This window comes from Schistocerca gregaria, chromosome 5 (genome assembly GCF_023897955.1).
Source record: "Schistocerca gregaria isolate iqSchGreg1 chromosome 5, iqSchGreg1.2, whole genome shotgun sequence".
Taxonomy (NCBI): domain Eukaryota; kingdom Metazoa; phylum Arthropoda; class Insecta; order Orthoptera; family Acrididae; genus Schistocerca; species Schistocerca gregaria.
The window spans coordinates 279313164-279335827 of NC_064924.1; the positions used below are offsets into that span (position 1 = coordinate 279313164).

Below are 22664 nucleotides of genomic sequence, written 5' to 3' on the forward strand. Positions count from 1 at the left end.
ATCATAGTTTCGTTACAAGCGATTTGATCTTCATTTACGAAGTAGATGATTGGTGTTGACTTGGGGGCAGTGTTTGCTTAATGTGAAATTCTGAAGACTCTAAAAGGCTACAGGTATCTGAACGAACATTTCTTTTTTTTTCTGTAAGACTTGTGTACCGATATCTATAACTTTGTAAGTTAAACATTTTATTCAGCGGGACTTCATAATTTCAGATACCAACAAGCATTGGTTGCTACCACACACATTAGCCAAATTCAAGAAAATTAATATTTTGTAGTCACAGTCTAGCAGAGCTGTAAATAAGGAGATGTTAAATTATATTTTTTCACCAACGCTATTTACATTTGGCTCTTATATTTTCTGAAAACTCTCTCCTTTGTAGATTATGTACAATTCGATGTATTATGTGTTGTAAACAAAACTTTTATTTTAAAAGTAATGAAAGTGGTATTTCTTTTTTAAAAAAATTATATGCTCACCACATCCTTAACGCCTTGTTGGTAATTACACTGATGGATTATGGACAAGTGAAGTTTCAGTACAGCAACTAATTATACATTAGCCACACAAATAGTTTTATTATGTAGAGTTTTTTAATATTTTACAGGCAAGAAGGTCATATCACATATTCACTAGCACATGTCAGAACTGGAATGAAGTCTTTGACTTCCAAATTAAACAGAAACTTTTCTCACAGTAAGCGGATCAGTACAATCTCAAGCATCAGTTCATATATGAATCTAGACTGAAGCCATTTGGAGAAATTTAAACTGTGACGTTTAGCTTCGATCTGTTCAGTTGTTTGCTGGGTGAACATCACTTTCAGTATATGATAAGCTGACAATGATGTTTCAGTTTGCATTTTCAGTATTCGCATTACACCAAGACAAACTCATAACTTTCCACAGGGACACTCCACCATGATGCTACTGTCGAAATAGTCCACACAGTGTTGTGTTCGTTGTTAGCACTAGTGAGGAGTTATGGAGTGTTACGTCATTTAGGTTATTTGTTGGCTACCTCAGATGGTGCACCAATGGTCCTGGTGACCCTCTGGGCAATACAGTGTGCTGTTCTGCAGTTGGCACTACTGAGGAGTAGCACAGTGCCCCCGTGTATTCTTGTTTGCTGTCTCTCCTGGTGACCGCTGAGCTTCCTCAGGCGACAGCACACAAATGAGGAGACACATGATTCATCTGGCCGCAGGATGCCTCAGCTGATGCTAGAACCGCCTTTGTCCAGCAGCAGGTGGCCCCATTTGACGCCCTGTTGGCTACGTGAAGTTGGTATTACTGAGGAGCAACGTGGTTCACCTGCTGGTTGCGGGCTGGGCAGCCTCATCTGGCGTCAGAACTGCCACCTTGCTCAAGTGCAGGCGGCCGCATTTGACAGTCCGCCAGCTAAATCGTGTTGTAGTTGGCAGTGCTGAGCGGCCATGCGGTTCTGCGGGGCTCAGCTGGTGCCAGAACTGCCGCCGCCTTGCTCCGGCTCGGACGGCTCCACTCGTCCGCCCGCGGGCTACAGCGTGCTGTGGCGCAGACCCAGGGCCTCGGCGTGCTTGCGCGCCTTCAGCCGCAGGTCCGCGATGCTGTGGTTCTTGTGCTGCAGCCGGTCGCGGTGCACGGCGGCGAGTGCTGCCTGCAGGCCCAGCGGGTAAGGGCCGGCCGGCGCCGCCTGGTACATCGCAGCGACCGCGTACTGCAGCACAACAAAAAAATGTTCAAATGTGTGTGAAATCTTGTGCGACTTAACTGCTAAGGTCATCAGTCCCTAAGCTTACACACTACTTAACCTAAATTATCCTAGGGACAAACAGACACACCCATGCCCGAGGGAGGACTCGAACCTCCGCACAGTCCATGAGTGCAGTGCCTTAGACCGCTCGGCTGCAACACAACACCGTCGCATTGTAATCTCCCAGTTTACGGTGATGCTCTGTGGCCAAAACTCTCTGCAAAATCATCGCTGTTCTTTCTATTTCGGCCAAGTACGTCTCATAAGCAAATCAAACAAAAAATTAACCACACACCAGGAAATGAAATGTAATGATCCCATGGCATTGTTGGCCGGGAGGCCCCATTTGGGGGAAGTTCGGCTGCCAAGTGCAAGTCGTATTGCAGTCGACACAACACTCGGCGACTTGCGTGCCGGTGATGAGGATAAAATGATGATGAGGACAACATAACACTCAGTTCACGAGCGGAGAAAAATCTCCAACCCAATCAGGAATCGAACCTGGGCCTGATGCATGGGAGGCAAGCACATTATCACTCAGCTTTTTTTTCTGATCTCATTTTGTTCATTATTGTTCTTTTCATTTGCTCGAGGCGGACGTCCCATCGTACTTAGCCTAGTTCATCGTTGATCCGTTCACTGAGTTATTTATTTCAGAGGGCAGCTAACCCTCTGACCGAACATGCTCAGCTACTGTGCTGGCGCTCAGCTAAGTAGGTTGACTAGACATCACAGTAGATATGCCATTCACAGGGCATGCATGGGGAGAGGGGAAGTGGTGGGGGTTGTGGGCAGGCACTGTAGAGGAAATTCCATCCTAAACTGAAGCGTATGATCAGATTTTTTGTGACTACCAAGTGGAGCTCCTCCATGGCTACACATGCAAGGTGACCATGAAAAAAAATATGCTGTCACTTCTGCTTTGGTTAGTATCTAGAAAGAATTCCACTGAAAATCCAACAAAAGCAGCGATTTATTTCAGTCTGGCTTGTTAACCATTTGTAACTTTCAGACAAACATCGTGAGGGGCAAATTTTGGTTAAAACGAGCATTTCTCTGGCCACCATGTTAAAATTCGTATCTTTTGCCAAAACACAATGGAGTTTGCACAGTCACCTCACTAACATGTTTCATGGAGAAAACTGCGAGAGAATTCTGAAACCATAGCTTATTAAATTTAACTGCAAATAAGACAGAGATAATGGCTTTCAATGAATAGAGTCCAGTCGGATAAAAAATAAAAATAAATGAGAAAATCTTAGAACAAGTATCTCACTGCAGTTATCTAGGATGTGATATTAGTTTTAGGTATGAAAAAAACGTTGAGAGGAAGGGGACAATTGGCAAAACTTTGGGAAGAAAAACTAGAAAGGAAAAAACATGAAATTCTAGAAAGCTATGGCTGTATCTGCTCTTGTATATGGTTCCAAATAATGGACGAAAAAAAAAGGGAGTTCACGTATAAAAGTGGAAGAGACGAAATTCATGAAATATCTAAGAAGCTGTAATAAAATGGATAAAATAACGAATGAAACAATAGGTTCAGATTTAAAAATCTTTTCAGTTAACGACAAGATATAAGAGAATAGAAAGAATTATAAGAATCATATTGAGAGACTGGGAGAAAACAGACTGCAAAGAAAGATAATGAATTATCGGTTCACTGGAAAGAGAAGACTAGCTAGACATCATTAGAGAGATCATTAGATGGCAGAGACCTTATTTCACCTACTCCTTGGAAGGAAAAAAAAGAACATGAAGAAAAATGAAGTTTATAGCTTATGAAAAAGCACATCCTCAGTGCAAAAATAAACGGGTAATGTCTTCACTTATGCTTAACCAAGACCTACAGCATTTCTCATTATGGTTCTTAAAAATTACATTCTTTCATAGAAAGAGTATGTAGTTATTGGAATATCATGGTAGACAATGAGGTTTTGCATAATAACCATGAGGCAAAACACTTTCTTTTTTGTGTGCTATCACTTTCAAAAATGGCATTTCGAATATATCAAACCATTTATGAAACATGAGGAATGTTGGTGGTATATCATTCCAGCTTTATTGCTAGTGCGTGTGACCGCAAATGAGTGTGCTACATCAGATTAATTTTCTTAAGATTGGTGTCAGATAGAGACTTCCGCCCAAACAGAGGTTAGTTAAATTTCATACACAACAACATATTAATATCTACCAAACACAAAATCATAGCGACTCTCATTTTTCATTGCAAAATTTTTCGAATTTCGCGCAGTGTCTTACTTAAACACAAATATCGCAATAACTATGACCATTAACGAAATAATGGGCATGTCGTTCGCGAAGTAATGCAAAAATGAATTTGTTTTACCAAATAGTTTCTGTAAAATAGTTTGAGAAAGACTGCAAGGCGTGTGCTTTGATTCTGTCATCGTAGTGCATTGAAGACCAGCGGAAAGCGGGTAAACAATATCGGCCTTCCTCCTTGCAAATAAACAATTGTACTCACCCTTCGCCTCGGGGCATTAGTCATCGAATCCTGCATAAACTCCAGCACCGTCGAGGTAGAGAGTCAACAAGTTTCATCAGGTATTCCATATACAGCTGAAGCCATCCACTGATTATATGCAACAAAACTACCAAAATGAGGGATACAAAATTGTTAAGGCTTTCGTGACCACTTGTTGACAAACTGCCTATTGGCGTCTGTCTCGAGTTCTTCGACCGACGTTCATCTAATGATTTTTCTGACGTTTCGCCAGCACGAGTGGCTGGCCTTGTCAAAGCTTCACCCTCCACCGGCAATGGAGGGTGAAGCTTTGACAATGCCAGCCACTCGTGCTGGCGAAACGTCCGAAAAATCATTAGATGAACGTCGGCCGAAGAACTCGAGACAGACGCCAATAGGCAGTTTGTCAAAATGAGAGATGCTGACCATTACTTTTCAGGTAGTGTTCCAAATAATCCCAGGCATTTTCTGTAGGATTAAAACTGCTCATTTAGTGGCCTAGTCGACGTGCTAGAGTATTACTCAAGTCAGGAATGCGTTAAGCTGCTTTGGTGTGGGTCAAATCAGGGAAGTATGTGAACATAGTTCTTGTTATACTGGACGACAGGTGTGTGTTCTCGACAACCTGAATGAGTGGGCCCAAATTATGTTACCAAAAACACTTTCAAAACATTACATAAACACCTACTTACCGAACTACAGGTGAGCAAGTTTTTCATTTTGAAGGTTAGTTTCAGATTCTGTTTTCCAAGGACGATTTAGAGACATAGATGGCAAAGTATTTTCGGTTAACAGTGATTGTCAACTTTTTTTATCCCACACACCTTTTTAAGTTCAGAGTCCTGCTGAAGTTTTCTTCTGATCATATGCCAGCTAACATGTTAATATCTGTTAGCTAGTGAGTAGTTTGCTCACAGTCTTTCAAATGAAAGCATGATTGATGAACATTTTATCAAGGCATGTATGAGAAAGCAACCGGAGAAATTAAGTCTTTTGTATGTTCTTGCAAATTTCAGTGGCCAAACGTGACTTGACTGTGGTAACCAATTTTTTGGATTTACGTGTTGCCTATCTAGAGAGAACCACATGCCTCTGCAGAAGATACCATGTTCATTATAGCCTTGGCTACCTTAGTTTTGTGGCTACCTTCTTCCAGGCCGTCTCTTTATAAAACTCCAAACTGGGTAATTGCACCGGTGCTATCCTTGAGCAGAAATAAAACTGAAAAAGGTCCGCAGTTGTTGTTTAATGCCATCGCAGAGGCTACATACAATCTGTAGCAATTCTTTCCTGCAGATAGTTGTTTTCAAAGAAGTCCAGAATTTCCACCTCCTGCTTGAATGCAGGCCTTACATCATTATTTCTTAGTCCTGTGAATACGATCCCAAATTCGAGGAGCACTGCATGGTCCGTCATAACCTGCCACAATTCGCGCACCAAACATTTTAAGTGGCCCAAAGTAGGAACTGATGGGGTTAAAATCATGTGAACGTAAAGACCAAGCAAGTAGTCTACTCCTACCTATCCATCAATCAGGAAACATTCGATTCAAGTACCTGTGAGGTGTACAGGAGCGCCACCATGCAAGAGGTGAGCTTCACGACGAATGATCAGTGGAGTGTCTTCAAAACAGCGGGTATGCTGTTTCCGAATTGTTTTAAACGTCCTATATTGTGCTAAATGTGAATTAGAAGAGCCCTGTAAACACTGATGCTATCTTATGTATGTAATACTCACAGACGCAGAAGCAGCACTTCCATTGTTGTCCCCGGGCAATTGCTTTCTTTAGTTTTGTAAAGAGCCAGTATTCATTGTATGTTCTTTTGTGCAGGTTAGCTTCCATGATAACTTTAGATGTTGCTGTATTCAGAACGATCCAGATTAAGTAGGTAACCGTTAATGTGAGGGGCTGATTTTCTTGATAATTAGTGCAAAGAAATATCCTCAGGGATCAATCCAGAGGTAGAAGTTATGTAGAAAGACCAGCATGTAGATGGAGTGAGGCCGTAAGGCATCACAAGATCAAGATCAGTGTTGTAGTCGAAAGATGATTCCACGAAATAGTTTTCTCGTGGAACAGTTAGTGAAGAAATTTACTTACTTTCTGAAATTTAAGGGACAGTCAAATGAAAACGAGACAGATAGAAAGAAGTAAACTGTTTGTTATATAAAAATTAATCGCCATAACTATTAAACGGTTTATTTATCCCACTGTAAGATAAGGTGGTCAGAGTCTTCATGGAAAAATATTTGTGGCTTCCTATGGAACCATGATTGCACCTCTTCGTTCAAAGCAAATTGGCAGCCACGAATGTCTTTCTTCGAGGTTTCAAAAATATGGAAATCGCACGGGGAGAAATGGGGGTGTTTAGTGTATGCGTAAAGGGATTTACAACGAAGCTTCCGCAGCGCAGTGGAAACAACACCACACCAGCTCCAGGGAAGTCCTGATGACCTGCAAGGGTCCGCTGCTCATTGACTTTCTGGACCACGGCGCCACATTTGACGCACAGCGATACACGGATACTTTTCAAAAATTGAAGCCTGCCATCAGTTCCAAACGACCAGGAGTATTGATGGACGATATCATTCTGTTGTAGGATAATGCCCACCCACAGGTTGCTGAAGTTGTTTCGATTGCGCTGCAGAAGTTTTGCTGCGAAGCCATAACACATCCTCCATATAATCTCTTCCTACGCGATTTCCACATTTTTGGAGCCCTGAAGAGAGACATTGATGGCCGTCGATTTGTTTCGGACGAAGAGTCGCAGGCCTGGGTACAATCATGTTTCCGTAGGCAATCGCAAACATTTTTCCATGAAGGAATTGACCGTCTTGAAATAATTAACAGTTTACGTACTTTTTTCCATCAGTCTCATTTTCGTTTAACTGCTCCTTACGAAATATATGACCGGCGGGAGTAATATTACCTTGCAACAGCTCGCAAGAAAAACTTCGTGTAAACTAGCAAAAACGTTTCATATTCCACATTCTTTTGTTTAAAGATAGTAGAGTTTTTCGGTGATGACTAAATAAATTTGAGACGTATTTCCTAAACAAAACATTAGGAACAATATCACAGCTACTTTAGTAAACATGTAACAAGCTAAGTAACAAATAGCTTACGAGTTATAAGAGGTGGTGTTATACTGGGTGGTTATAATTAAAGTGTAGCTACTGACGGAGGTCCGGTGTGGGCTGTAATTATCATATAGCAGCGAAACTTGCTGGACATGCGTTAAAGCGGAACCGATTTACAGCGGTAAAAAAAAATAGTTCCAATTCTGGACACAATGTGGGAATCTGGCGCTGTGAATACGAGAAAGACGTACAGAAATGATTTCATATGTAATGGAGTAGGAACGAGACAGGAGCAGAAAAGGTCGATCAAGTGAGAAAGTCAATATGTTGATTTGATAATTAACCAACTTTGATGAAATCACTGGTTTACAGCCGCGCGCAATTAGCCAAGCGGTTTAAGGCGCTGCAATTATCGACTGTGCGGCTGGTCCCGGCGGAGGTTCGAGTCCTCCCTCGGGCATGAGTGTGTGTGTTTGTCCTTAGGATAATTTAGGTTAAGTAATGTGTAAGCTTAGGGACTGATGACCTTAGCAGTTAAGTCCCATAAGATTTCACACACATTTGAACATTTGAACTGGTTTACACGCATTTGCGCTCGCTCAAAGGGCGAATCGCATGCTGTGCAAGGAGGTCTCGACAACGTGCAGACGTCATGGTACACCTGACAGGCTGTCTGGTGTATCCTCTTCAGAGAAGAACGGAGCGAGAGTAAAGGCGCCTGTGAATGCACGCCGCAGAGTCACGCCAAAGTCGGCAGTTCTGTGTATCCACTGCACCCTACAGTTTAAAATATGCCTCATGACTCCATAAAATATTGCCTGGCCCCATCTTAATAACTTCTATCCGTGCCAGAAAATTGACTGCAAAAGTTTCCGCACTGTTGATCATCGGAGGTTCGAATCCTGCCTCGGGCAAGGATGTGTGTGATGTCCTTGGGTTAGTTAGGTTTAAGTAGTTCTAAGTCTAGGGGACTGATGACATCAGATGTTAAGTCCGACAGTGCTCAGAGCCCTTTGAACCATTTAGAGCATCGGATGGACAAATCTCGTGACACTGCACGAACATTACCACTACGCGGGACACGTGCTGCATGGTCGGTTACAGCAACGGCAACATCACCTATAATTTCCTCTGGGACAGGATACTTTACTCCTCATGTGGTACACCAAGCTTACCAGTGTTTTCAAATTTCATTACCATCCTTCTCAAAGCATTTAATGAGAACCGACTTTTCAGTCAGCGATTCTCTCTCAACGCAGCACTGTAATTGCTAGCATTCACATAAGAAGTTTCACTAACAGTGCATGTTCTCTTTTCTCGATATACCGAGGGAGGTGGCTCAGTGGTTAGCACACTGGAGTCGCATTCAGGACGACGACGGTTCCATCCCACGTCCGACCATCCTGATTTAGGTTTCCCGCGATTTACCTAAATCGCTCCAGGCAAATGCTGGGATGGTTCCTCTGAAAGGGCACGGCTGACATCCTTCCCCATCCTTCCTTAATCCGATGAGACCGATGACCTCACTGTCTGGTCTCCTCCCCCAAACAACCCCCCCCCCACTCTCTTTTCTCGATAGCTATACTGTCCACTCTAGTTATGACTTAAGTGGACCTCATACCATGATACAAACAACACACAGCGCTAGATTTGCACCTGGTGGCCAAAATTGGAACTATTTTTTTCAGCGTAAATAGGGTCCGCATTGAGGCGGCAGGTGGCAGTGCAGTGCGTGCTCACCTGGTGCAGCAGCGTGGGGTCGACGGCGGGCACGGCGAGCGGCAGCCGCAGCGCCGGCACGCTGAGGTAGGGCGCGCCGCGGCACGGCTCCAGCGGCGTGGCCACGGGCGGAGAGCGCCGCGACGCGGACCCCAGCACCAAGCCTGCCGCTGCAACACGCCGAGGCACAGCGGGGCTCAGCGAGCGGTACTCGATACGCTGCGCGCCTCTATACACTATCGACTCATGTTCGGAACATCACGTGACATACACTACTGGCCATTAAAATACCTGCGCCAAGAAGAAATGCAGATAATAGACAGGTATTCATTGGACATATATATTATACTAGAACTAACATGTGATTACATTTTCATACAATTTGGGTGCATAGATCCTGAGAAATCAGTCCCCAGAACAACCACGTCTGGCCGTAATAGCGGCCTTGATACGCCTGAGCATTGAGTCAAACAGAGCTCGGATGGCGTGTACAGGTACAGCTGCCCATACAGCTTCAACACGATACCACAGTTCATCAAGAGTAGTGACGGCGTATTGTGACGAGCCGGTTGCTCAGCCACCATTGGCCAGACGTTTTCAAGTGGTGAGAGATCTGGAGAATGTGCTGGCCAGGGCAGCAGTCCAACATTTTCCGTATCCAGAAAGGCCCGTACAGGACCTGCAACATGCGGTCGTGCATTATCCTGCTGAAATGTAGGGTTTCGCAGGAATCGAATGAAGGGTAAAGTCACGGGTCGTAACAAATCTGAAATGTAACGTCCACTGTTCGAAGTACCGTCAGTGCGAACAAGAAGTGACCGAGACGTGTAACCAATGGCAACCCATGCCACCACGCCGGGTGATACGCCAGTATGGCGATGACGAATACACGTTTCCAATGTGCGTTCACCGCATTGTCGCCAAACACGGATGCGACCATCACGATGCTGTAAACAGAACCTGGATTCATCCGAAAAAAATGACGTTTTGCCATTCGTGCACCCAGGTTCGTCGTTGAGTACACCATCGCAGGCGCTACTTTCTGTGATGCAGCGTCAAGGGTAACCGCAGCGATGGTCTCCGAGCTGATAGTCCATGCTGCTGCAAACGTCGTCGAAGTGTTCGTGCAGATGGTTGCTGTCTTGCAAACGTCCCCATCTGTTGACTCAGCGATCGAGACATGGCTGCACGATCCGCTACAGCCATGTGGATAAGACGCCTGTCATCTCGACTGCTAGTGATACGATGCAGTTGGGATCCAGCACGGCGCTCCATACTACCCCCCTGAACGCACCGATTCCATATGCTGCTAATAGTCATTGGATCTCGACCAACGCGAGCAGCAATGTCGCGATACGATAAACCGCAATCGCGATACGCTACAATCCGACCTTTATCAAATTCGGAAACGTGGTGGTACGCATTTCTCCTCCTTACACGAGGCATCACAACAACATTTCACCTGGCAACGCCGGTCAACTGCTGTTTGTGTATGAGAAATCGGTTGGAAACTTCCCTCATGTCAGCATGTTGTAGGTGTCGCCACCGGCGCCCACTTTGTGTGAATGCTCTGAAAGGCTAATCACTTGCAAATCACAGCATCTTCTTCCTGTCGGTTAAATTTCGCATCTGTAGCACGTCATCTTCGTGGTGTAGCAATTTTAATGGCCAGTAGTATAAATGTGAACCGAAGGGAAAATGAAAATTCATACAGAGCCCGGTATTCGAACCCGGGTCTCCTGCTCACTTGGCAGATGCGCTCACCACTACGCCACCCTGGCACAGTGGCTTCGCGCAGCTGCACGGAATACTCCACCATACCTTCCTCCTCAACCCAACTTCCCGTTCACACCTCAGTCCACTTGGTATTCCCAGTAAATTCGAATAGCATTTCAGAGGGCCTCCAACGGAATTGGAATAGCACTGGGGATGCTACCAGAAACCCAGGCAGAGGTGTTTTAATCAAAATGAAAGTATATGGTTCCAGAGATGTTTTCGTGCCTCAGACATCCGTTATCTACAGGGTGGTCCATTGACAGTGACTGGGCCAAATATCTCACGAAATAAGCGTCAAACGAAAAAACTACAAAGAACGAAACTCGTCTAGCTTGAAGGGGGAAACCAGATGGCGTTATGGTTGTTCAGCTAGATGGTGCTGCCATAGGTCAAACGGATATCAACTGCGTTCTTTTAAATACGAACCCCCATTTTTAATTACGTATTTGTGTGGTAAGTAAAGAAATATAAATGTCTTAGTTGGCCCACTTTTTTCGCTTTGTGATAGATGGCGCTGTAATAGCCACAAACATATGGCTCACAATTTGAAGATTTTATTTCGGTTGTTCCAATGTGATACATTTACCTTTGTGATCTTATCACTTCTGAGAACGCATGCTGTTACAGCGTGATTACCAGTAAATATCACATTAATGCAATAAATGGTGCATCTGGCAATACGTGTAACGAAATTCCTCTCAACAGCGAGTAGTTCGCCTTCCGTAATGTTCGCACATGCATTGACAATGCGCTGACGCATGTTGTCAGGCGTTGTTGGTGGATCACGAAAGCAAATATCCTCCAACTTTCCCCGCAGAAAGAAATCCGGTGACGTCAGATCCGGTGAACGTGCGGACCATGGTGCTTCGACGACCAATCCAGCTGTCAGGAAATATGCTATTCAATACCGCTTCAACCGCACGCGAGCTATGTGTCGGTCATCCATCGTGTTGGAAGTACATCGCCATTCTGTCATGCATTGAAACATCTTGTAGTAACATCGGTTGTACATTACGTAGGAAATTAGCATACTTTACACCATTTAGATTGCCGTCGATAAAATGGGGGCCAATTATCCCTCCTCCCACAATTCCGCACCATACATTAACCCGCCAAGGTCGCTGATGTTCCGCTTGTCGCAGCCATCGTGGATTTTCCGTTGCCCAATAGTGCATATTATGCCGGTTTACGTTACCGCTGCTGGTGAATAACGCTTCGTCGAACGCATGCAAAAAATCTGTTATCGTCCCGTAATTTCTCTTGTGCATAGTGGCAGAACTGTACACAACGTTCAAAGTCGTCACCATGCAATTCCTGGTGCATAGAAATATGGTACGGGTGCAATCGATGTTGACGTAGCATTCTCAACATCGACGTTTTTGAGATTTCCAATTCTCGCGCAATTTGTCTGCTACTGATGTGCGGATTATCCACGACAGCAGCTAAACCACCGACTTGGGCATCATTTGTTGCAGGTCGTGGTTGACGTTTCACATGTGGCTGAACACTTCGTTTCTTAAATAACGTAACTATTCGGCGAACGGCCCGGACACTTGGATGATATCGTCTTGGATACCGAGCAGCATACATAGCACACGCACGTTGGGCAATTTGATCACAATAGCCATACATAAACACGATATCGACCTTTTTCGCAATTCGTAAACGGTCCATTTTAACACGGGTAATGTATCACGAAGCAAATACCGTCCGCACTGGCGGAATGTTACGTGATACCACGTACTTATACGTTTGTGACTATTACAGCGGCATCTATCACAAAGCGAAAAAAGTGGTCCAACTAAAACATTCATATTTCTTTAAGTACTACACGAATATGTAATAAAAAATTGGGATTCCATTTAGCGTGCCAACCATAGCGCCATCTGGTTTCCCCCTTCAAGCTAGACGAGTTTAGTTCTTTGTAGTTTTTTCGTTTGATGCTTATTTCGTGAGATATTTGGCCCGGTCACGGTCAATGAAGCGCCCTGTGTAGGCAGACTGAAGTGACGAATTGAGAAGGGAGGTGTCATAGGGTAGTCCGTGCAACTGTACAAAGCCATTGCGCCAGGGTGGCGTAGAGGTTAGCGCATCTGCCAAGTGAGCAGGAGATACGGGGTTTGACTCACAGCCTTGGTACAATTCATTCTTCACTTCATCTGCATATTTACACCACAGATGTTTTGATAAGTGCAAAGATTTTTGGACCATGTAGTTTCATTTGGCACACGTGGCGTGAGATCAAGCGATTGGGAGCAGCTAAAAAATTGCCATAAGAACAAGTTACAACTCTGATCGAAATCCGACATTTTCGGGACACTCGGGTGGAAGCGATAATAAATCCTATCACCGTACAAATTCCTGAAATTAATTTACAATAAGAGTTCTTGTATTTATGAATTCCGTATATAAACTTTTACGGCGTTTCATGTAAAGCTGATAGTCAAACATGGAAGTATTGTGCTTCGTAAGTATTACTTCTCTGTGAACCTAATACTATGTTTTATTTAGATCATTGTAATTTACCAAATGAATTACAAATGAGAATTTCGGTCCCTGTTCACGTATTAGAATAGCGTGAAAAAGAAGTTATCAGTATTAATCACCTTTAAAACAGGATGGCAACACCCAGGTCAGACGATGAAGAAACTGAATTGGCAACTGAATGCCTAATAATGAATATACGTCATATTAAAGTGACTGTAACTGTGATCGTGAGAATAAATAACAGTGGCAAGACCTGTTGTGGACGTAGTACCAATGTATTTCATTATATCGCAGGACGAGCTGAAGCTCGAGAATTACATCCAACCCTTACTGTTATCATTATTTACTTATTTATGGCTCTGTTTACATATGACCTCTACGAGATATTGCAGTACATGTTTCACGCTTATTTTTGTGATTACTATGATGATATGATTTTTATGATTTATAACTCATGATTTATGATTTTTATGATTATAATCCATATACCTAACATATTAATAACGCTATGACACTTCAGGGTAATAGTACCAGCAGAAATCCCTAATCATGTGGCGATGGTTCAAATGGCTCTGAGCACTATGCGACTTAACTTCTGAGGTCATCAGTCGCCTAAAACTTAGAAGCAATTAAACCTAACTAACTAAGGACATCACACACATCCATGCCCGAGTCAGTATTCGAACCTGCGACCGTAGCGGTCGCGCGGATACAGACTCAAGCGCTTAGAACCGCTCTGCCACTTTCGTCACTTTTTGTTGAGTACAATTTGTTATTGTCTATGGGAAACGCCAGTCCCACTGTGAACTACAGAATACCGCAGTCAGGGAGAGGAGCATATGCTTATAAGACGAATGGTAAAACCCGTAACCGATATCAGGTTCGTAAATAGAAGGTACATATCGGAAATTCGTGCTTCTGTTGGTACACAATCAATTACGTTATTGCTCCCATAGTTCTCAGGGGTACTGCAGGATCCAGTAGTCGAAAGTATAAAATGTTTCGACAGACAACAGGTACTGATCACCACCTGATGATGGCGGAACGGTTCTCTGCCAAAATATCGTGGACTTTTGGCGACTGGTTCCGGCAGTACACCCGGGAACCATGGAAGCTGTGGAAGTCTCAGGTCACATACGCGTATTACCTTATTGTGGTAGTTGCTGGGCTGCTGCATACAAGATTAAAGGCTCACATTTTTATGTAATGGTTGAGCATATAGAAATAACAAATGAAATGCTTATTCAGCTCACATAAATTATGAGACTCGTATTCTGATACTCTTCCTTTACACGTAAAAGAAATGATGACTCATGCTTTTTTGAAAGGACATTCTATTCGATCAATGTATGCAATAAGCCTTTTTAGCTTGATTCTCATACTATTCTAAGTAAAACATTTTCTGACATGTTTGTTGTTCAACTGATGGCGTATCGAGAGTATCCAAATGCTGCCGTCAGACAGAATCGAACGGTGCTGATATATGCCTACTGCTTTACCCCATAAGCCAAAGTGGTTCATATATTGGCAAAAAATGACGTCATTCGACTAATGCGTCCAGAATTTTGGAGTTTCCATGCGCAATTTTGGTCACATCACTCGAGTGTAGTCACTTAGCACTCATGGGGATGATGCTGCAGGGTGGACTAACCCCCTTTAACACGAACGACTCTCTTGTCTCCATCGACTACTCGTGGCAAGCGAGTTTACAATAGCGCCCCTGGCGTTTTGTTTCTTTTTTGTCACATGTCGGAGCGAAAATTGCGTTGCGCTGTGTTGCTGTGAAGTTTGGCTCCTGAAAAGTGAAACGGAGGTTATGGCGGACCATCTTTCTTGCTAAAAGTCGAAATATAACAACAGAATTTAGTAACTACCTTTCGGGTGTAGGAGTATTATTCAATGAAAATCTTCCCTTCAGCGCAAAATGTTTGACAATTAGCTGAAATCACACTCTTTATTTTATGTACAGTCGTGGACAAAACGAGCGAGACCCCTAGCCTTTTCGTTATACTGATCCGCACATCTTTGTAGTCTGCTACACAGCAACACAAGCAAGGCGACGAAGTGCTACCAACATACGATGCACAGGCGTGAAATTGAAAAACTATCCGAACTTTGTCAGACTGTTTTCAATCATGTGTAAGACTATATTAACGCTGATTAGTGTGTTAAACACGTAAATATAAGATATAAATGAAAGAAAAAACTCTTTTAGTATGAACTGTACTAATAAAAATGAATTGCAGCTTAGCGAGTTAACATAACTGTTTTAGTAACACAAAGTTCCCCACATCGTTACGAATTAGTAAAATATTACTACCATTCGTCCACGAAACGGTCTTCTCATCGTTGACACCAGTCACACTGGATTATCGTGTGACTGGTCTAATTCGTAACGATGTGGGGAACTTTGTGTTACTAAAACAGTTATGTTAACTCGTTAAGCTGGAATTCATTTTTATTAGTACAGTTCATACTAGGAGAGTTTCTTCTTACATTTTTATCTCATATTTACATGTTTAACACACTAATCAGCGTTAATATAGTCTTACACATGATTGAAAACAGTCTGACAAAGTTCGGATAGTTTTTCAATTTCACGCCTGTGCGTAGTATGTTGGTAGCACTTCGTCGCCTAGCTTGTTATGCTGTGTAGCAGACTTCAAAGCTGTGCGGATCAGCATAACGAAAAGGCGAGGGCGAGGGGTCTCGCTCGTTTTGTCCACGACTGTACATCATGAAAATCACGTGGGAGTCGTTAAGTGTAGCATAGCTAGTGAAAGACTATGTAATTATCATAACTGAACATTATTAAAATTGTTTTTCATAGCGATTTGCACAGCAAGACTAATTCTGTGAATGAAAATAACCGTTAAGTAATAGCACCAAGTGGACAATATGATGTAAATAATTCGCCACGTTCAGTGCTCACATGTTCCAATTTTTTTCTGTGTATCAACAGCTGTACAGCGACACCCGCAATGCTACAAACTAACGCTAAGAACTGCGTAATACCCGATGATGAGTTGCTGAGCGACTTGAAACCGGTAGTGGCAAATCAAAAGTTTCTATCGTTACAAAAGGTGATTTGTTGCAGTCATTTCTAATAACCTTGAACTTTTTACTGTTGAACAATTTTTATTAATAAATGTGTTCCACCTATTTAAGCGAGCAACTGATCGCCGCTGCCCGTCGCCAGGAAACGCAAATCGCACGTGTGTGGGCACATCGCAGTTCGCAGCGATCGATCGCTGATCGCTCGGAATTCCCGAGCTTTCTGATGAATCGCATATGACGAATCGGCCATGTGTGGCAATTTGGTTACCTCGTTGCGACTCGTTTGGCTAGTTCTAATGCGTGGCTGTGTATTTCTGATTCGTATCAGTGTGTCCATATATAGCAAGGATTTTATGTTAGAATTTATAGTTGCTCAGTGAGGACGAACCACTCTGTGAAGCTGAATGCGGAGCTATGAATAATATTAAGAAGAAATACAAATTTGAAAGTATTAATAATCTGAGATTTTGAAGCGATCTTCACTTTGAATGTTAGGTCGCAGAAGTAAAAATCTACTGGAAGTTCATGGTAATATTCACAATATATTAGATTCCACCCAGTGAATTTTAATGTTTATTAAACAACTAGACGCATTAAAAATGTTTTTGAATTCAAAAGAGACTGAGGTAATATTAAATGGACATTTCAATTTAAGTGTATAGGAGACACATATTCTACAACTATAATTAAGTCCCTTGCATTTAATATAGTCTAACTCTCCCTTACACTCTAAATAAGAGTTATGAAAACCAGTAATAGTGCTGTCGATAATATTTCTACGGTATCATGCGGACTGCAAGCCATTGTGCAAATATTTGTAGCTGAAGACAAAGTCTGGTAAATAAAAAGGAACTGAGGACTTCAAAATGTATTTTCGAAATACAAACTTAAAAGATGTACACATCACTGTAAAATTGTCTACAGCTCCCAAGAAAAGCGTTCGTAAACTAGCTTAATAAATTTCAAATCCTTTTTATTACTTTTTGTTGTTGTTATAAGTGTCGGTAGACATAGGGAGATCAAGACATAGTTCATTTTCCACAGCAGAACTTCGACACAGTGGTGTCTAAAATACTGGGTGAAATCAGCTAATCGTTCTTGTGTGGCCGTCTCGAAGGGACGACCGATTGCACAGGCGTCACCAGCGATGTCATTTATGCACAGTGCAGGATTTTCTTTGTGCAGGTACTGTAAAACATAAATACATTTTTTCTTTTTAGATTTTGGTGTCTCATTTGGGAAAGATAAAATATCCGCATGTAACTTTTGCATTGTGTCACGAAAACGAAACTAACAGTAAAATAAAGATCAAAGTAGACACGAATGCACAAAATCCATTAGCACAGGCCTGGTCAAACAGTCACTGAGCCGGACGTCGTTAGAGCAAAGGAGTCGGCTTGTCACATACCAAGAAATTTGCTAACAATGCCAAAGGTCTTAAATTAGATTTATGTTCTATATTAGGAAAAGTGTAGCTTCTATGTTCTTTTGCTCAAAAAGAAAATGTTTGGAAACCACGTCAATCAGTATGGAATGAGAATTGCTTTACTCTTTTGAAGACCGTGCAAAGTGCCTAATACGCACTGCTCTATAATGAGCTGGAAGAAACACACTCGTTGGAACGTCACTATAATCAGTCACAAAGGCGATATGATGGCCCTGTCTTCTGGCGAACGAGAGCGAATGCTGGCTGAACTGGAAGCTGTCATTAGGAGGAAAAGTGGAGCAATGAACAAATCCTTTATGGTCGATGTCACAAATTATTTGAATTCATTACATCTCTTAATGGAAGGGGAGGTTCATTGGTCAACAGATATGTAGGCAAGATTGATGCTCTCAAACAAAAATTAGTTTTGTAAAAGGACCTGCTTTAAGTTCAAGACGTGTAACATTTCCCAGAATTCAAGTCAGTCATTTGTGAACCATACATGATTGACAACGTTTCATTAATTGAAATATTTCATTCATCATCATCGTTATTTCGTCCTTTGTTGCACTTCAACGTGGGGTCGGCCTTGTTGGTATGGATTTGGCGATATTAGTGCTGGAGGGTGGCCGTATGCCCTTCCTCCCCCCCCCCCCTCCCTCCCTCTTAGGACGGAATTGTGTATCCCAGCATCTAATGTGAGCCATTAAATAGTGCGAACGTTTGCAAATGTCTGCGAGTCATGTAACTGAGGTAGGACGTGGGGACCAGCCCAATATTCACCTAGTGCGATGTGGAAATCCACCTAAACACCACATCCAGGCAGCCCAGCACTCTGGCCCTCGTCCTTAATCCGTCACGTGGATTCGATCCACGGCTGGCGCTCCTACCTGAGTCCAGGAAGCAGCGCATTAGCGCCCTCGGCTAACCTGGCAGTTAAGTTAATTGAAATATTTCATTATGCACTCTAAAAGAGGCTCCGCGAATCTGCGCGAGTGAAGACTGTTTTCGATTTATTTTTCGACCGTTCACGCTCCTGGCTGCTGATTTACCACAGTTTAGTGACCAGACGTACAACCTAGCTCCCGGCGCAACGAATTGTTTGACCAATCCAGGAATTTTCAAGACTTCTATGAAATCTTTTACCACGAGCAACATCTTCGACTGCACAGACAAGACGCTGAAGTTAATTCAATGTATAGTTCGCCAAATCTGTTCGAACATTTCCTTTCTGTTATAACATTCATAAAGTGCCGCCAACGTTTGTGTTTAACAGATTTTAATCTACATCTACATCTACATCCATACTCCGCAAGCCACCTGACGGTGTGTGGCGGAGGGTACCCTGAGTACCTCTATCGGTTCTCACTTCTATTCCAGTCTCGTATTGTACGTGGAAAGAAGGATTGTCGGTATGCTTCTGTGTGGGCTGTAATCTCTCTGATTTTATCCTCATGGTCTCTTCGCGAGATATACGTAGGAGGGAGCAATATACTGCTTGACTCTTCGGTGAAGGTATGTTCTCGGAACTTTAACAAAAGCCCGTACCGAGCTACTGAGCGTCTCTCCTGCAGAGTCTTCCACTGGAGTTTATCTATCATCTCAGTAACACTTTCGCGATTACTGAATGATCCTGTAACGAAGCGCGCTCCTCTCCGTTGGATCTTTTCTATCTCTTCTATCAACCCTATCTGGTGCGGATCCCACACTGCTGAGGTGTGTAACTCCATGTGTTTGACTGTATTACGAACCATAGTTCCAAATATATTGCATATTCTGAAATCGAGATCTGTATAAGTTTATAAACCTTACTCGAAGGTTGAAGTCCTGGTCCAGCACACAGTTTTAATCTTTCAGGAAGTTTCAAATCGGCGTACACTCCGCTGTAGAGTGAAAATATATCATGTGGTCAGAAGTTAATGTTAAATGTCTGTATGTGAAGCTTGTTGTAGTTCTGCTCATCATGTTAACACTATTTAACACAGGGTGTTCGGAAATCCACGTTACAAACTTCTAAGACTTGTAGATGGGAATGAATAGATAATATTTTGAACTAAATAGGTAATATTTTGAACTAAAACCCATGTCAGGAAACGTACTGTTTCCGTGCTACAGCCTTTTGAAAACACGTTGGTAACGCGACCACTTTGAAAAGTAATAGATTAGGCGCGACCCAGAACATCACCTATTTTGTAGTTCAACGCATTAATAGCCAGCGAAATAATCCGTTGTGTAATTGTGGCGGAAGGGGTATGGGATGGAGTCCGACGTTACGGAGGACGATTTTGATAAAGGGTTCGAGAAGCTCTTCGATTACCGATGAGCTTCACCATTCAGAAGGATCATGTCGATGTATTCTGCAAACATGTACTCGACTATGTTGCTCTAACACTAATAGACACGTGAATGAGGCTGGAACTGTTTTATGGAAATGTAGCACTCAGTCATAAAAAAGTAGGACATTATCGGTCGATGCAGAAATAATGTACAGTTATAATTTACAACTTATTTATATACAGGGTGAAGCGCTCGGTCATCACAGCGCAACTCCTCCTTGCCAGCGATAAAAAAAAAATAAAAAAAATTCTCTCACAAAATTTTCTCTGGCGAGTTCATCCGGCAAAAAAGTACGTTAAAGAGTGGCAATCTGGCAACACTGTAACCAGATGTACGGTAACTACCTCGTTTAGGAGGTATTAGTCGTGCCGTACCGTTGGCGTAGTGGGTGCTGTTTTGTGTTAGCATGCAGAAGGTCGATGGTTCGATCCTGGGTTGAGGCATATGGTTTTTATTTGGTAAATATATGATAGGTGATACGGAATCTGGCATCTTAATCGACAACTGCGATTGCAGTGGATCATCTAGAAAACATTTGCACTTTCATACTACAGTCGTATAAATGGAAGATTGGTCAGCTTTGAAAGAAGCCCTTTCCACGTCGTGGGAGTGAATTTATTCGTACCACTTCATCTACTGGATATGAAACCTGTTTTCTTTGTACCCACCTACAATGGTCCCATAGATTTGTAACAACTACGTATATTATTCTTGCCTCATTCAAGCCCATTACATTTTGTTAGAACCTTACGTTACGAGTAGGACTGGCGAACGTGCTTTTCAAATATTATCCAAACTCGGTTATTATTTGTATGTGTTATCATCATGGTCCCAATAATTATGCTTTTCAACACTGAGTCTGGCAACCGCATGCTGTTTAGTATGTCTCTCAATACATTATTATTATTATTATTATTATTATTATTCTATCGATGGGATTGTGGAAACATCACGTGTATTAACGTTAGGGAAACAGTAAAATTCGAAACCGAATATTTCACAATTGCAGGTGTTGGGATGAATCATGCAGAACGACATCTGTCAGGGGTGTAATGCACATTATGTGGAACAGTGAGCAGGACTGCTTATGTATGCGCTGTCCGTCAGACAGGGACTAGTTGCGAGCGAAGTAACGAGCGCTTGACAGACTCCAACATACGTGCATACACGTATCGAATTTTCTCATTGTAAACCTCTAAACAAGTGTGGCAGACGTGTGGCATAGACAAACGATGAATATGTGGATATGATCCTGGTCCTTGGTGTATCTGATAAATGGGCTGGTGTTGCTGCTCGTGAATATGCTTCTGGATATCCTTGTCGACGCCATCCAGATAAAAATGTGTTTCGTCGTCTGGAGCTGCGGCTTCAGGAGTCAGGTTGTCTCCTTCCACCATCGCGTGACAGAGGTTCTCTACGGACTCGCCATACTACAGCTACTGAGGAAGCTATTCTGGAAGTCATACACCAAAAACCTCATCGAAGTACAGGTAGCGTAGCAAGGCAGCTGCGTGTCTCGCAACACGCGATCGTTGACATGCTGCACGAGCATCGGCTGCACCCCTATCATTATGCTTTCACGGAACACCTGTATCCTGCAGATCACCATAAATAGATGCCATTCTGTGAATGGTTCCAACAGCAACAGGAAGCCAACAATGACCTTATGAACACTGTAATGTAGTCGGATGAAGCAGCCTCCACTCACGAGGGTGTCTTCAATGTGCACAATGCCCACCATTGGTGTGGGGTTAACCCACACGTCACCAGCGACTGTGAATGTCAAGTTCTCTTTGGTATCAACGTCTGGACCAGAATATTGGGCGACTTGTATTTGGGCCCCTAAATGTTGCCTGACCGGTTGACTGCACGAAGGTATCATGCATTCCTTTAAAACTATCTGCCTGATGTGCGGGAAGATGTTCCACTAAATGTTCGGCGGAGGAAATGGTTTCAACATGATGGTGTACCTCCACTCTGGAATTAATGTGTGACGGTATTTGGACAGAACTTTTCCAGGAAAATGGCTTGGACATGAAGGTCCAGTTGTATGGTCACCGCTTTTACCTTACCTATATTCCTGTGGTCGCACCTCAAGAATCCCGTGTACTCTACTCTGCCGACGAATGTGGACGAATTGGTAGCGGGTGTTCATGCTGCTCTTCTTACGGTGAACGCAGCTTTGCTGCGAAGGGTTCAGAGCTGTATGATCCGACGGGTTACACAATGCTGGGACATGCAGGGATGTCACTTTGAGCATCTGTTGTTCTGAGGACAACGTATCCTCTTGTGAATGTCATGCAGGACATTATTATTGTCACTGGCTGCTAATATGCAACATCTAAGCACCATATTACATGTAATATAAATGACAAGTAGATTTTGTGTTACTGTACTGTGCTATCGTCTTTAGCATCTCGATATTGGTATTGTTTTGTAGTTATTCTGTCCTACGCCGGGTCAATTGCTTCAACTATCTATTTTTTATTTGTCTACCCACCGATTTGTTATGTCCAGCGTTACAAAATATAGTAAATTTTTAATACATGTGACCTA

At 42.9% G+C, this 22664-nt stretch overlaps 1 protein-coding gene across 1 annotated transcript in view; it reads right to left on the reverse strand.

Annotated features, from left to right (window-relative positions):
- Window positions 1-617: 617 nt before the first annotated feature.
- The window catches only part of LOC126273317 (short stature homeobox protein-like), a gene marked incomplete at its 5' end in the record, with an annotated part of 93102 nt that continues 71055 nt past the window's right edge, over window positions 618-22664 (reverse strand). Inside the window, 2 exons of the mRNA XM_049976862.1 lie at window positions 618-1701; window positions 9047-9195. Coding sequence (XP_049832819.1) covers window positions 1522-1701; window positions 9047-9195 — 329 coding nt within the window. The remainder of the gene's footprint in view (window positions 1702-9046; window positions 9196-22664) is intronic.